This window comes from Pyrgilauda ruficollis, unplaced genomic scaffold (assembly GCF_017590135.1).
Source record: "Pyrgilauda ruficollis isolate IOZ18807 unplaced genomic scaffold, ASM1759013v1 scaffold129, whole genome shotgun sequence".
NCBI lineage: Eukaryota > Metazoa > Chordata > Aves > Passeriformes > Passeridae > Pyrgilauda > Pyrgilauda ruficollis.
The window spans coordinates 982555-998143 of NW_024511321.1; the positions used below are offsets into that span (position 1 = coordinate 982555).

A 15589-nucleotide genomic window follows, 5' to 3' on the forward strand; every position below is an offset into this window, starting at 1 on the left:
GCCGCCGCTCCCGCTCCCAGCGCGCGCGCGCCGCCGCCGCCCCGCGCGCACACGTCGCCGCTCGCCATTGGCCGCCGCTGCGGCGACCCCGGCCTCGCTATTGGTCGGGGGAACCGTCAATCAACTCTTCGGCGCTTCCGCCGCGCAGGGGGGGCCGCGCAGCCGCCGGCGCCGCACCGCGCTCTGATTGGGCGGCGCTGGGAGGGGGCGGGGCCAAGGCGTGAAGGGGAGGGCGGGAAGGGGCGGCGGAATCCTTCGGGATTTTGGGAAAAAAGGGAAAAAAACTCTGGAAATGCAGGGAAAACACACGGAAACCAGGCGGGATCCGCGGGAGTAACGTGAAGGATCAGTGAGTACTAGGTTTGAAAAACAGCACGTTAAAAGCATTCTGCAATGACGAGAAAATGGTGAGAAATCATTCTAGAAATGCGGGAATAAGGTAAAATTATTGTAGGATTGGAAGAATAAAATAAAATAATTCTAAGATGGAAAGAGAAAAAAAAATCTAAGATTTACAGATTAAAATAAAATAATTCTAGATTTGAAAGATTAGTACTGCGAACCCATTCTTGAATGGTAAGAATTAAAAATTCAGATTAATTAATTCTAGAATCGCAAGTATAAAATGACTGCAAAGTTTTCAACATTAATATAAGAGGAAAATAATTCCAGAATTGCAAGAACAAGATAAGAAAACATTCCTAGATCCCTGCAGGGATGGGGACTCTATCAAACCCCCTTTCCACAAAGAAATGTTCCCAATATCCAAATTATCAGTGTGCTGCCTCCAGGGAATGGGATTCCTAAAAACTTCTCAAAATGAAATAATTCTAGAATTGAAAGATTAGGATTATGAACCCATTCTTGAATGGTAAGAATTAAAAAAATTCAGATTAATTAATTCTAGAATCGCAAGTATTTGTTCTCTGCTGTTCCCATCTCCCAGTCCTGGAGCAGCTGACAGGACAGGAAATAAAAGAATCTGTGGGTATGCTCAATATTTTGGTGTCATCCCCAAAAAATACCAGCAGTTAATTCCTGGGATGCACTGGCTGGAAAACCCCTCAGACAAAACACAATCCACACGGGCACCGAAGGGGCTCAAAATTTAATCAGTAAACACAGTGAAACAAATTCCAGAATCGTTAAAACAGGAGGATTAAGAAACAGTTTCAGGCACATATTTAGAAAAAAAAGACATTTCTGGTATCACAAAGAGAGAAACCCCAAACCCAAACTGCTCTGGTAAAAAGCCAGCAATGCTGGTCCCTGCTCCGAGGGGGAATGTTGTAACAGAACCTTGGGAAAAAGAAGCACCTGGGATTCCATAACCCCTCTGGATGTGATTTCTCCTCCACTGGCAAGAGTGGAGTGCAGTCCTGGCCCTGGCAGAGCTCCCGTGGGGAGCTCTGGGATAAATTTAAATTCCCTTTGTCCTTCCAAGAAGGAACAGCTCACCCACAAAGCCAGAAAGCCCCGAGCACAGCGCCGGCAGCAGGAAAAGGGAAATACATTCACAGGAAGGCTCTTCCACATCAACACGGCTTCCTGCTGCAAGCAGAGAGAGGAGATTCCAGAGGGGGAGAGGGCAAGGCCGTGTCCCCTCCCTCCCAGAGGGGGACAAGAGCCAGGCCAGGCTGTGTCCCCTCCCCATCAACACGGCTTCCTGCTGCAAGCAGAGAGAGGAGATTCCAGAGGGGGAGAGGGCAAGGCCGTGTCCCCTCCCTGCCAGGATGGGGGACAAGAACCAGGCCAGGCCAGGCCAGACTGTGTCCCCTCCCTCCTGGAATGGGACAAGGGCCAGGCCAGGCCATGTTTCCTCCCTCTCAGAGAGGTACAAGAGCAAGGCCAGGCCAGGCCATGTTTCCTCCCTCCCACAGGGGTACAAGAGCCAGGCCAGGCCAGGCCGTGTCCTCTCCCTCCTGGAATGGGAGAAGAGCCAGGCCAAGCCATGTCCCCTCTGTGCCAGAGGGGCAGAAGAGCCAGGGAAGGCCAGGCCAGGCTGTGTCCCCTCCCTCCCAAAGGGGGACAAGAACCAGGCCAGGCCAGGCTGTGGCCCCTCCCTCCCAAAGGGGGACAAGAACCAGGCCAGGCCAGGCTGTGTCCCCTCCCTCCTGGAATGGGAGAAGAGACGAGACAGGCCAGGCCAGGCCATGTTTCCTCCCTCCCAAGGGGTACAAGAGCCAGGCCAGGCCAGGCCAGACTGTGTCCCCTCCCTCCTGGAATGGGACAAGGGCCAGGCCAGGCCATGTTTCCTCCCTCTCAGAGAGGTACAAGAGCAAGGCCAGGCCAGGCCATGTTTCCTCCCTCCCAAAGGGGTACAAGAGCCAGGCCAGGCCAGGCCGTGTCCCCTCCTTCCTGGAATGGGACAAGAACCAGGCCAGGCCAGGCCCGGCCATGTCCCCTCCCTCTCAGAGGTGTACAAGAGCCAGGCCAGGCCAGGCCAGGCCGTGTCCCCTCCCTCCTGGAATGGGAGAAGAGCCAGGCCAGGCCAGGCCCGGCCGCGTCCCCTCCGTGCCAGGATGTCTCCGGTGCCACGGCGGGTGCCGGCAGCGCGTGCCCGCGGGCTGCTCCGTGCCCCGCCGCCCGGCGTGGCCGCCGTCAGCCGTGGCTCTGCAGGTGCCTGTCCAGGAACTGGGAATAGCAGTGCAGGGAGCAGAAGTAGCAGAGCACGGGCGCGTCCGTGCCGCCCATGTTGTCCACCAGCACCACGGTGTGCGCCACGTGGTGCAGGTTCATGGTCACCGTGATCTGGATGAAGCTGCTCAGGCAGGCGCTCCCGCAGCGACACGTCTTGGCCACTTCCAGATCCTTGCACAGGTGGGAAGGGAGGAGCTGGCAGCCATAAGGGATTCTGTGGGGTGAGAGCAGAGAGGGTGAGCTCGGCACGGTGATCTGCGTCACTGCAGGGCACGAAAGAACACTCTGCTCTTTTCAAGGTAAAAGGGACTTTTTAATTTCTGTCTCCAGCATTTATAGATTTCCAAAGGTGACAGTGGATTGGAGGGTGACAGAGCCACCTCTCCATGACACTGGACAAACCAACAGTCCATCGAATGTTCATGTCCTTAGGAACTGCCTTGGGAAGTGGCATTTCCTTCCTGAAATCTCAGGAATTGAGATTTCAACCCTCCTCCACAAAAGAATGTAAAACAATAAGTTATTTACATAAAGTGTGTGAGAAAGTTCGTTACAAGAATGTAAACATCAAAAGGCTTAGAAAATCTTAAAAAATCAGGACAGGACACAGGCACCAGCCATTCCCAGGGCACATGATGCCTTCAGTTTTAGCTGTCATGTTTTCCAGACTCTGCACTGCACTGGGGTATAACTCTGAACTCCACATAAAGTTTCAGCAGGTTTTCCTCACAGCTCAGGCACACACAACAATCCTTTTCCAGCCCCAGAACCAAGGACACCGCTGCAGCTTCAGCCCCAAAAGTGTAAAAACAGCAAATTGAGGAGAGCAATCTGGGAGGGTGGGACTGCATCTCCTGGAGCTGGAATTGGACAATGAACCCCACATGGAAATGGACCAAAACTAATTAAAAGTGTGAAAACTTGTGACTCAGGGTCCATCTGGGGTGCAGCCCTGGCCAGGCTCTTGTGGTGCCCAAGGTGTGTCCTCTGAGGCTGTTTAATAAATCCCTGCTTTATTCTTATTATAACTTTATTCTTATTATAACTTTATTCTTATTATAACTCTGCCCAGCCTCTGTTCCAGGGAGCCTCTCCAGGCATCACACAGACACGGAAAACCAGAGATTTGGGGCTGAAATGCCACTTCCTGAGATTTCAGGAATGAAATTTCCAATTTTAGGACCGAAATGCCAATTCCTGAGATTTCAGGAAGCAAATGCCACTTCCCAAGGCACTTCCTAAGGACATGAACTCCAGGAGACACCCCAACAGGGAGCTCCCAGCAATCCTGGCAGCCTGGGCCACAGCCAGCTGGGGAATTAGGAAGATTGAGAGTAATGAGAGTTAGAGAATTAAAGGAAGATTAAGAATAATGAGACAGCTGGGCACGTTCTGTTCTTCCCTCACATTCTCTGTGTCTCACCCTGGCCGGACACAGCACCCACCATTTACTCCTCCCTCCTGCACCGAGGAGCAGCAGTGTTAAAAATCAACTCAGAGAAAGCAGGAGATAAACTGGAGCCCTGCAGGCACGACATTAAAAGTTCTCCTGCTCCACAGCTCTCTCCATCCACCGTGTCAGCAATGACATCCAGAGTTGGGAATGGGAATTGCTCCTTTTGGAATTTACAGAGGAGCAGTGTTGAGTTTGGGGTACAAAGTAAGTGATTCCCCTGAGGAATTCTGTCGGGTGGCTGAAGTGTGGGTCTCAGCAGGGCCCAGCTGGCACTCCAAACTCAGCACAGATCCCACTGACTCACATCCTGCCTCCACCTACACATTCCCAAACTTTCCACAAACCATCACTCACACAGCTAAGACTCCTCTGGGTTTTTTTTCCCACCTTAATTTCAGAACACCCTTTTTTTCTGGGAAAAGCATAATCAAGAACTCTGGTACTTTCCCATAGTGAAGACTGATTTCCAAACATTATTTTTGCACCTTCTCCTTCTGTTTTGTCCCTTTCTCAAGGTTTTTACAGAAACTGGAATCTGACCAGCGCTGAGGGATTTCTAGAGGTAGAAAAAAGCCTTAATATTTACATCAAACCCACTGCAGTTTATATAAAGCTGGGAAAGGAGACATGTGGGGTTTAATTATAAAATCAGCACGGTCAGCAGTGGGTGATTTGGCCCAGAACATGTGGTGGCTCAGCTCCCATCAGGGTGTGCCCCTGGATGCCTTTGGTGCAAATTTCTGCACAACTACCCCGGGTTTATGGGGCACTGCCCACCCTCAAGGCAGGAATGGGCACAGGATGCAGATTAGAGACACTTCCAGCTTCTCTCACCCCTTTTCTGTGCCAAATTTCTGTCTTTGTGCTCCCTTCCCACCCAGAGCAGGGTGGCAGCAGCAGCTGCTGCTATCTGGAGGCTCCTGGTACACGAAGGATCAGGGGTGGAAGTGGTGTGGGGGAAGAGAGAGCTGGTAACAAACAGCAGCCTGGGAGGGTGGGATTTACTTGATGAAATAGTATTTTTTTAAATTACCTCAGAGCTGGGCTCTCTGAATAAGTCAGAACACCCTCACTCCAACACCAAGGGAAATGAGGAGCTTAAGAAAAACCTATGGCAAGGGAAAGCCTGCAGAAGAAGTGCCTCAGTGTTGTACAACTGATTCTCTTTTCCCACAGTTGGCCAAAAATATTCTGTTCATCTCTCTTTGGTGGATGAAAACACTTCAATCTCCGCCTGTCCTTAAATGCTTCCAAGGCACCAATTATCCTGATGACTTGACAAGGGGAATTCAAAGGAATTTTCACTTTATGAAGTCAATAGTGAGAGAAGAGGCACTGAGGGGAAAGGAGGGAACCTTGCAGGAGCGGTGCCAGGCGTGCCCTCCCTGCCCTTACCTGTGATTGACGGTGGCCCTGGCAGCACACTCCAACAGAGTCAGCGGGATCTTCAGCTGGATGTTGGGAACCAGCGGGTTGGGCTGCTCGAAAGGATTCCCAAAGAGATCCAGGTTCTCCAGGGAGAGCTTCCTGAAGTCAGAGGGCAGGAAGGGCAGCTTGTTGCGCGCGGCCGACAGGAAGCGCAGGCGGCTCAGCTGCCCGATGCGGCAGGGCAGGCGCAGCAGGGCGTTGTCGTCCAGCCGCAGCTGCACCAGGCCCCGCAGCTGGCAGAACTCCAGGGGCAGCGCCTGGATCTGGTTCTGGCTCAGGTCCAGCAGCTGCAGGGATTTCTGCAGGCCGGAGCTGCACAGGGCCCCGCTGAAGGCCTCCAGGTGGTTGTCGTGCAGGTCGAGCTCCTGCAGGCACACCAGGTCCCCCAGCGTGGCCGGCAGCTGCTTGATGTGGTTGTGGCTCAGGTCCAGCTTGCGCAGCTTCTTCAGGCACAGCACCCTGCTGTCGATCCTGGCCAGCTTGCAGTACGAGGTCTGCAGGTGCTCCAGGGAGAAAGGGAAGCTCTTGGTGAGGGGATAATCCCTCCTGGAAGTGATGATCATTTTGGTTTTGGGTTTCTCCACGTCGGAGTTCTTTGCTGGGACCAGAGGTGAGAGAGGGAGGACGCCGGTGTCGTTGCCTTGGTGAGCCAGTCTCACGGCTGAAAGGAAAGTCTTTAAATTGATCACATTTGCCTGCAGGGGAACACAAGGCTGGAGTTAAAAGTTCATTATCCTGGTTATTAACACTCTCTGAGCTGTCACTCAGCAGGGCAGTGGGATGGGAGGGGGAAGAGCTCTGTTATGAATAATCCTGGTCAAACTGTGCTGCAGCACCCAGGGAAGGAACAAAGCACCGAACCCACAGCTGGAAATGAAGTACAGGAAAAAACCCTGATGCACTGGGAGCTCCCTAAAATCCACCAGGATAAAGGACTGTTACAAACACACACGGGGAAAGCAGAGCTTTAAAACCTGAGGCAATAGTTCCTGGAAGTTTCTGGGAAAGAAAAGGATGGAAGCTGGGGTTGAATTCAGCAAAAGGAAGGTGAAGTCAGTGCTCGTGGCCACACACAGCTCTGGCTGTGCCAGCAGCAAAGAGGCAAATTCTTTGCAAAGACAAAATAATGCTTGAGTTGGGATACAGTATTTTGGCAGTAGAATCCCAGGACATGTTGGGTTGGAAGGGATCCTAAATCCCATCCCATCCCATCCCACCCCTGCCATGGCAGGGACACCTCCCACTGTCCCAGGTTGCTCCAGCCCGTGTCCAACCTGGCCTTGGACATTCCAGGGATCCAGGGGCAGCCACAGCTGCTCTGGCAATTCCAGCCCAGCCCCTCTCCAGAGGTGTACAAGAGCCAGGGAGGAATTCTTAGGGAGAATTCCTCCCAATGTCCCATCCAGCCCTGCCCTCTGGCAGTGGGAAGCCAATAAAGGCTCCCACCAACTCTCAGTATCAGAGTATCAAGAGATCTGTATTTTAAATAAAGATCCAGAAAACTCCAGAAAACAAAAAAATGCATCTGTTGCACTGACTTGATTCACTTCTAGGAACATTTGTGACCAAACATTTCTCTTCTACATTTTCCATCAAGTCTCTGCTCGAGCTGATGTGCAGCTGACAGGCACCGAGCTGAAAAGTGAACTCTAAAATAAAAAGCACACTGCAAGCATAGAAGGAAAAGAAAAGAACTACCTTGGAGTTGTGAGGGCCCAGAGGGTGTCCTTGTGTTCCCAGCTGTCACCTGCCCAGGCCCAGGGACACATTTGGCACCTCAGAGACAACTTTGCTCCTAAATGTGTTTGTTTAGACCAAATCTGAGAGGGCTCAGAACTAGAGCACACAATGTGCTATAAGCACCCAGTACGAGAAAACAAAGATATTGGAGATAATCCTGGATGGAAATGTGGGAGAAATCAAGACATTAAAGGTCAAACTGAATTGACTGCCTGTAAAAACAAAAATGACCATTTTCCTGAAGCATTCCAAGCACAACTCCTGCTGTGCCACCTTCCAGAGCCGGGGAAGATGCACATCAAGCACCTTTGGATCCAAGGTTATCCAGAGAAGCTGGGGCTGCCCCTGGATCCCTGGAAATGTCCCAGCCCAGGCTGGATGGGGCTTGGAGCAGCCTGGGACAGTGGAAGGGGTGGATGGGATGGGATTTAAGGTCCCTTCTATCCCAAACCAGCGTGGGATTCTGAGACCAGCAGCCCTCATTATCTCAGCCAGTCTAACACACACATTCAGCTACAGAATTTCTCCTCGTTCCAGGCAGATTTGTGGCATTTCCAAGATAACTGAAATGGGAATTAAGTCCAAAAAGTCCTCCAGATCTGTAAGGACCAAGTGAAATCAATGCTGCACACCAGAATGAAGTTACAGGCAGGATTTCTTTGCTCTCAAGCACAAAGCACAATTCCCTCCACCAGACCTCCCTAGGGCCATGCCAGACCTCCAGACCTCTTGTTGAGAAACCCTGAAAGAAAAAATAAATACAAGAAAGCCAATAATTACTTGGAAGAGCTCAGGATGCAATTTCCTGCCCCAAGCCCGAAGTCTCAGCCCCAGAGACAATGCTGGGAAAGGAGTTTAAACTGTGCTGATGCCTCTCAAGAGTCAGAGCTCCGAGGAAATGGGAGCTGAGGCGGATCCAGGGAAGCAGGCTCAGACCTGCTGAAGGGAAACAAACCCCAGAAAACACCCAGGATTTGTTATTTCTGCTCCAGGGGTGAATGCTCTGCACTGATGTTTCCCAACTCCACTCCTGAGCTGGCTGAGTGCAGCAAATCCAGCTCCTGGCACAGCACAAGCAGGGGGATTTCACATAAGCAATGTTCCAGGCTTTGGAAATCTCCTTTCCACCAAGTTTTTGTTCATCTTTGAGAGTTAAGAAGCTTTTCTGTAATGAATTAATAAAAATATGGCAAAAAAACTATGGAAAAGGGATGAAACATCTTAAATTTGGGCTCTGGAGTTGGAGAGCTTAAGAGGAACCTGTAATATTTTGAGATAAACTTTTTGATTTCTCACTCTTCAGCAGAAAAATTCTAAGTAAAGGAAGCAGAAGTTATTCTGAATCTAATACAAAAGCCTTAATTTTTTGCAAAATACAGAGCACATTGGCTTTTAACAGGAAAAAACCCCAAACTGGGTTTGGTGTTCTCCCTTCTTATTTAACCATTTAACAGGTTCATAAAATTAAGGCTGCTTTCTTTAGATTCAGGTAACAGAAAGGGAAAAGGATTTTCTAAACCACCAACCAACATTATTTGCTTCTATTTACACAGCCTGACCCTGAAGTTTCAGGTAAGAACTCAGAGGTTTTAGAAAGCCTGTCTTACTTTTCTCTCCTGTAGGGCTACAAAAGATTCCTGCAACATGCACAGAAGAAAAGGACACCAGAATTTAGTGATAATACGATTTTTCTGGTGAGTTTAATGCTATTAAAAAGACTTCACAAATCCTCTGGGAACAGTGAATAAACACAGAGGTATTTGAAATAAGGGGAGATGGTGCCTGTGCCCTGCTCTGTGCTTTGAAAGCCACGGTGAGCACAGTGATGGTTTTGTCCAAGAAAACAAGAGGATTCTCCATTTTTTTTCCATGAGAAGGATTGTAAGGAACAATTTCATGGAATTTAAGGTCGAAAACCAACATTGCATCAGAGAGCTGAAAAAAGCTTTTTCTAAAGAAGCTGTGAAACAAAGCATGAAAACGGACTTGAAGCAGAAGAGTTAGAAAAGAGGGAATGGCTCCCAGTGCCAGAGGGCAGGGCTGGATGGGAGATTGGGAATTGCTGGCTGGGCTGGAATTGCCAGAGCAGCTGTGGCCGCCCCTGTATCCCGGGCAGTGCCAAGGCTAGGCTGGTTGGGTCTGGAGCAGCCTGGGACAGTGGAAGTGTCCCTGCCATGGCCGGGGTGGCACTGAATGGGCTTTAATGTCCGTTCCCGGCTCGGCGCGGCGGGTCGGAGCGCGGTGAGCCGCGGCTGCTGGCGGTGCCGGTGCCGGTGCCGGTCCCACCTTGCTGAGGCACAGATCCACCGCGGGCTCCCGCAGCCGCACCGTGGCCTTGCCCTCCTCCACGAAGCGCGTGAAGAGCCGCTCCACGTTCTGCTGCACCTGCGGGCACAGCGGGCTGCTCAGCGGCCGCCCCGGGGCACCCCCGCCGCGGCCCGGCCCCCGCCGCCGTCCCCACCTTGTACCGAGCCCCGCCGCGGTCCCGCGCCGTGCACACCATGAGGTAAATCCCGGCACCGGCAGCGCCGGGCGGGCGCCCGAGCGACACCAGCGCCCGCGCGGCGCGGCCGCGGCCCCGCAGCCCGCAGGTGGGCAGGAGCCGGCTGAGCACCTCCACCTCGCACTGCAGCCGCATCCCGTTCCCGGTCCCAGTTCCGATCCCGGTCCCGGCCCCGATCCCGGCACCGGCCCCGGCCCGCGCACGGCGGGCGGCGCCGCCGGGGGCCTCCCGCGCTGTGCGCGCACAGGCGCCCGCTGCGCTGCCTGCCCGCCGCGCTGCCCGGTCCCGCCCGCCGCCCGCTGAGGGGCGCGGGGCCGCCCGGAGAGCGGGATCGCGGGGTGGGAAGGGAGGGCGGCGGCTCCGGTGGTAGCGGCGGCAGCGGCCGCACCGGCAGCAGCGGGCAGCCCGAGCGCGGGCCCTCAGCGCAGCGCCGTCCGCGCGGGGCGGGTTGAGCGCACCTCCTGCTGGAGGCGGCTGGTGCGGCTGGACGGGAGGGGACAGGAGCGTGAGGGGACACGGAGCGTGAGGGGACAGGAGCGTGAGGGGACAGGAGCGTGAGGGGACAGGAGATTGGGGGGGCTCGGGGCGTGAGGGGACATGGGGTGTGAGGGGATAGGAGCGTGAGGGGACACGGGGTGTGAGGGGACACGGAGTGTGAGGGGACAGGAGCGTGAGGGGACAGGAGCGTGAGGGGACAGGAGTGTGAGGGGACACGGGGTGTGAGGGGACACGGAGTGTGAGGGGACAGGAGCGTGAGGGGACACGGGGCACGAGCGGACACGGGGTGAGGGGACACGGAGCGAGCGTGAGGGGACGTCGTGTGAGGGGACATGGAGTCTGAGGGGACACGGAGGAGCTGAGAGGACATAGATATGAGCAGACATAGGTGTATGAGAGGACATGGAGTGTGAGGGGACATCGAGGATATGAGGGGATGCTGAGGATGTGAGGGGGCATGGAGGTGTGAAGAACGGACAGGGAGGAGCTGAGGGGACAGTGGGGTTTGAGGGGACATGGAGGGTGTGAAGGGACATGGGAAGCTGAGGGAGGACAGAGAGGAGCTGAGGCTGTTTCCAAATCTTAGGCACTCTAAACACGAATGAGTCAGGTTGAGAAAGGAGATATTGTTTATTCTGTGCAGGGTGCAGTGTGGAAATTGTCCACTAATCAATCAATCAGTCATCAAAAAGATTTATACACTAAGGTTTACATAAATCTGCCCATCGAATCCCCAGTTCCCGCCTACCTAATGAACACTCATGGCCAAGCACGACATAAAATATAAAGTTTTCCATAAACATCAAGTAAAGCATGAGACACGTGGTGACGTGTTGTCATTGAAAAAGGGGTTAGAGGGGAGAATGGTGTGAGGAGCAAGAGGGAGCGGAGGAAAGGCCAGAGAATTCTGTGTAAGGACATGGAGGGGACAGCAGGTGTGAAGGAGGGGACATTGGGGAGATGAAGGGATGGTGGGTGGGAGGGGACACGGGAGCTGAGGGGACACAGAAGAGGTGAGGGGACACAGAGGAGGTGAGGGGACATGGGAGCTGAGGGGACATGGGAGCTGAGGGGACATGGGAGCTGAGGGACACAGGAGCTGAAGGGGCATGCACGGGAGCTGAGGGGACACAGAGGAGGTGAGGGGACATGGGAGCTGAGGGGACACAGAGGAGCTGAGGGGACAAGGGAAGCTGAGGGGACAGGAGCTGAGGGCAGGCGGGTGTGACAGCAGCAGCTGAGGCTTGGTAAGGGACTGAAGGCTTAGGTCAGGCTTGGTGTCGCTGTGGGCGCCCTGAGGCGGCTTTGAGCCCATGAAGCAGCATTGGGAGAAAAAAGAAACAAACTCTGGGAGGCGTTTGCTGAGTGTTTGTGCAGATGTGTTGTTTGTACGGCAGGAGTGGCGTTTGAGGTTTGGTTGGCGCAGTGAATTGTGTAGTTTGAGCGGTGCTGGGTTGTTGCGGTGTTCGGTCAGTAGGAGGCGGTGTTTGTGTGTGTGGTTTTGGGGCGAAAAGGGGTGTTTGGGGGTTTTGGCGGGTAGGGTGTGGGGTAAAAAGGTGAACCCGCGTGTCACTATATTGCCCAGGCTACCCTGGGGTGGCTATTCACAGATGCGGTCCCCCCGACAACCGCCAATCTGCTCCAACCTGGGCCTCGCCTCTCTCCTTTGGCGACTTCAGCCCCCAGCTCACCCCGGTATCACCACATAGATGCCGGCCTTCGCTTGCGCGCTCATTCCGCACAGCGCACACAGCGGCCCAGAACCTCTGAGCTCAAGGATCCGTCGGGCTCAGCCTCCCCCACGGCTAGGATTACAGGCGCGCGCCACTACGCCCGGCGCCGGCCGCTCCCTCCGCCGGCAAGACGAGCTTCAGCAGCGATGACGTCACGGGGGCAGGCGGTGCTGCACCGCCCCGCCGCGTGACGTCACGGAGGGGAGCTGCACCGCCCACAGCCGTGGCAGGGCGGGAAGCGGGAGTCGCGCGGTGCACGCCGGGAGGCGCCGTGAGGGGTATAAGGGCAGGCGGCCGCCGCCATCTTTCTCTCGGCACCGCGCAGCCATGGGCCACCAGCAGCTCTACTGGAGCCACCCCAGGAAGTTCGGGCAGGGTTCCCGCTCTTGGTCAGTGCTGCTCCTTGCGCTCCCCGGGTCGTGGCTGCCGTCTCACCGCCCTGCCTCGCTCTCTTTCCTCTCACATTAACCCCCCCCCCTCCCCGGCGCCATTCCCCGCCCTCACGCGCCTCTCTCTGTTCCCCTCACAGCCGCGTGTGCTCCAACCGCCACGGCCTCATCCGCAAGTACGGGCTCAACATGTGCCGGCAGTGCTTCCGCCAGTACGCCAAGGACATCGGGTTCATCAAGGTGAGCCCCGGGCTGTGGGAAGGGGCTCGGAGGTGCCGGTTCCCGCTGACTCCCCTCGTGTCTCGCTCTCTTGCAGCTGGACTGAGCGCCGGGAGGATGAGGCGACAGCCAGGAGCTCCCGCGGCGTCCCACGGCCTCCCTGACACATCTGCAGCGTCTCGGCTCAGTCTCACCTAATAAATGGTCTCCTAACCCAGCTGCTCCCTGCGTGTTTCCCTTCTGGGCAGGTTTTGGCGGCTCGGGGGTTCTTTGTACAGGGCTGTTCTTGGAGTGTGGGGGCTGCCCTGCTCTGCTCGGCTTCCCAACCTTCCTGTACCCCGGGCTGCTCCAAGCCCTGGCCAGCCTGGCCCGGGATCCAGGGGCAGCCACAGCTGCTCTGGAGGGAGTGAGGTAAAGACACACTAAGTGCCAGAGGTCTGGAATCCCAAGTCCTTTGGAATTTCGGGTGTCTGGGTGCTCTTCTGCTATTCAGTGCCCTTGCTGTGAGGGGACTGAGCAGGTAAATGCTCTGCTCGCACCTGGGTCCCAAATGCTGCTCCCTCCCAGCTGAGTGCTCTGCAGATCCTTTGGGAATGCCCAGGAGCCTTTGTCTTGTCCCCCTGGCTGTGACATCAGTGAGATGAGGTGGTGAGGAGGCAGTGGGAGCAAAAGGTGAAGGGCTGTGGGGTTATCACAGAATTTGGGATGGTTTGGGCTAAAAGGGACCTGAAAGCCCATCCCACTCCAGTCCCCTGCCCTGGGCAGGGACACAGGGCACTGGGTGTGAGGAAGCAGCTCCTTCCACCTCCTAAATCCCTCCATGTGTGGCACAGGGATGGGGATTTGGGGAGAGGTTGGCTTTCCTCACCAGGAGGTGGTTGGGCCTCTCATTTTGAGTGAAAAATGGTTAAATCCCGGTTCTTACCAGAAAATGCTTCAGTGTGAAAGTTCCACACTAAAAATTTAAGATTTCAGTTGCTCTGGTGGTGGTTTTGGGCTTTTCCCCCTCCCCAGTTTTGGTTGATGTACAAAGGGAGTGGAATCCTGTGGGATTTGTTTTGCTTCAGTGTGGTTCTGAAAAAAAACACAAACCCCTCATTGCCTTTTTAACCAAAATCCTGAATTTCTAGGGGGGGGTTTTAACCGAGGTGTAAAATTTCAGAGGAACACGAGATCAGTGGGGATGCAGAATGTGATGGGAGGGTCTGTGCAGTTCCCACTGCTGTGTCCAGCTTTCCTCCTGCTGCCTCTCAGAGGTGCCTGAGGCACTTCCCAGTGGGAAATCTGTGTTTTCCACAGATGGAGATGTTGGATGTCATGTTGGACACAGGAGGGTGCTCCCGTGCTGGGTACCACAGAAAGCAGGATTGGAATTTTTTTGGATTCTCAGAGCTGCAAGAGCTGTTCAAGCCAGGCAGGGAACTGTGGATATTTGTCCTTTTTTTTTCTGAGCAAAGCTCCTTCCTGATGGTCAGAGGAATTTGGGATAATTTTCCCTGTGCTGCCCTGAGGATCTGGGCCCCAAATCTCTGCCAGAACATTTATTTTTTTCTCATTGTGGAAAACAAAAATAAATAGTTTGGGATGGTAATTGCGAAGCAAATCCCTATTGAAACCAAAGCTGAAATATGTTTTTCAATTACCTTGTGAACATCCAAATACCTCTGTTGGCACCTAATTTTGTACAATTACAAAATTGCCTTTTCCCTGTTTTGTTGCTCCCATCTTTTAAGCCTGGGGAGAAAGTGGTGTAGGATGAGCTGTAATTCCTTTTTACCTCATTGCTGCCTCAACCGGGTATTTATTGCCCAATACACAACGAAGATGAGGTGCCAAAACCTTGAATTTCCCGAGCTCACCTTGGAAATTGCATTTTGTTCCTGGTGGCTCCGGTCTCTGGAGGTACATGGATGTGAAGATGGAATTATTTGGATGCAAAGTGATTTATAAAGAGCTGCTGATTCCCCTGAAGAGCAGGTGAAATCAAAATCCACTTCAAGGGCTTTGCATTAATGATAAACAACTAATAAATGGTTTCCTGTAGGGAAATAAAGTGTCCTGCTCGGAGCCAAGGAAAAGGCAGTGATGCTTTGGGAGAGAGGAGTCTCCAACTGCTGGAATTGAGTTTATTGGGATTTGCACTGCTGAAACCTCACTAAATTACTTCGGATTATGCACCAGATAAAATCTGTGCTTGTCACAGGCTCTGGGAGGAATTTCAGAGGTTTTGGGGAAAACTTTGGCTTCTGAGCTCATCCCGAGGCTGGAAGAGCTGAGGGTGCTCTGGAGGAAAGCAGTGCCACTCCTGCTGGGAATCCTCCTGCCTTTATGGGACCCGCCTGGGGGCGATCCTGGGGCTCTTTTCCCAGGTGGATCCCAATCTCCTGGATCAGGAATTCCCCAGCTGTGAGACCCAGGATGAGCTTTCAGCCTGATCCTCCCATTCCTGATTCCTGCAGGGATCCAGCTCCACCTGGGGCGGTTTGGGGGCTGCAGGTGATGCTTGGAGTGACACTGATTTTAGGGAGTGATGCTGATTTTGGGGCTTGGAGTGACACTGATTTTAGGGAATGATGCTGATTTTGGGGCTTGGAGTGACACTGATTTTAGCACGCTCTGCTAAAACACTAGGCTAAAATGCTGGACACTGTCCAGCATTCCAGAGCCACGCTGAAGGAAAGGGACAAACCCAACCATGGAAAGGAAGGAAACCTCCAGAGGGTGGGAGCAGGGCCAGGCAGCCTGAGAGGATACAGGGAGTTTATCCAAGCACACAGGAATTGTGGATAAAACCCTGAGGGAATTAAATGTGGCCTGGGCCATCAAGGGTGACAAAAATGCTTCTAAAGTACCTTAGTGATAAAGGGAGAGCAGGGAAAATTCACCGAATCCCTGGGTTCCTCTCGATGCACTCCAGCATCCCAAGGTCCTTCCCAAACCGAGGAGCCAGAGCTGGGCACAGCACTCGAGGCGTGCCCTCAGC

At 53.7% G+C, this 15589-nt stretch overlaps 3 protein-coding genes across 4 annotated transcripts in view; 1 reads left to right on the forward strand and 2 right to left on the reverse strand.

Annotated features, from left to right (window-relative positions):
* The window catches only part of MGAT2 (alpha-1,6-mannosyl-glycoprotein 2-beta-N-acetylglucosaminyltransferase), a 1965-nt gene extending 1935 nt beyond the window's left edge, over window positions 1-30 (reverse strand). Inside the window, exon 1 of the mRNA XM_041458550.1 lies at window positions 1-30. The gene's annotated coding sequence lies outside the window, so the exon portion shown is untranslated.
* A 2212-nt stretch (window positions 31-2242) lies between these two features.
* On the reverse strand, window positions 2243-9994 carry LRR1 (leucine rich repeat protein 1). 2 transcript variants are annotated; one of them, XM_041458538.1, is made up of 4 exons: window positions 9733-9994; window positions 9551-9649; window positions 5492-6219; window positions 2243-2854 (listed from the first exon to the last, which is right to left on the reverse strand). In XM_041458538.1, exons 3-4 carry the CDS (start codon window positions 6085-6087, stop codon window positions 2602-2604), a joined length of 849 nt encoding a protein of 282 aa, XP_041314472.1. In that variant the 5' UTR covers window positions 6088-6219; window positions 9551-9649; window positions 9733-9994; the 3' UTR covers window positions 2243-2601. The 2 variants fall into 2 exon arrangements, with proteins under 2 accessions (XP_041314472.1, XP_041314471.1); XM_041458537.1 differs by having other exon boundaries at window positions 9726-9994.
* A 2232-nt stretch (window positions 9995-12226) lies between these two features.
* RPS29 (ribosomal protein S29) lies at window positions 12227-12823 on the forward strand. The gene is made up of 3 exons (XM_041458526.1): window positions 12227-12387; window positions 12528-12627; window positions 12704-12823. The coding sequence occupies exons 1-3, from the start codon at window positions 12326-12328 to the stop codon at window positions 12710-12712; spliced, it is 171 nt and encodes a 56-aa protein (XP_041314460.1). The 5' UTR covers window positions 12227-12325; the 3' UTR covers window positions 12713-12823.
* The last annotated feature ends 2766 nt before the right edge of the window (window positions 12824-15589 follow it).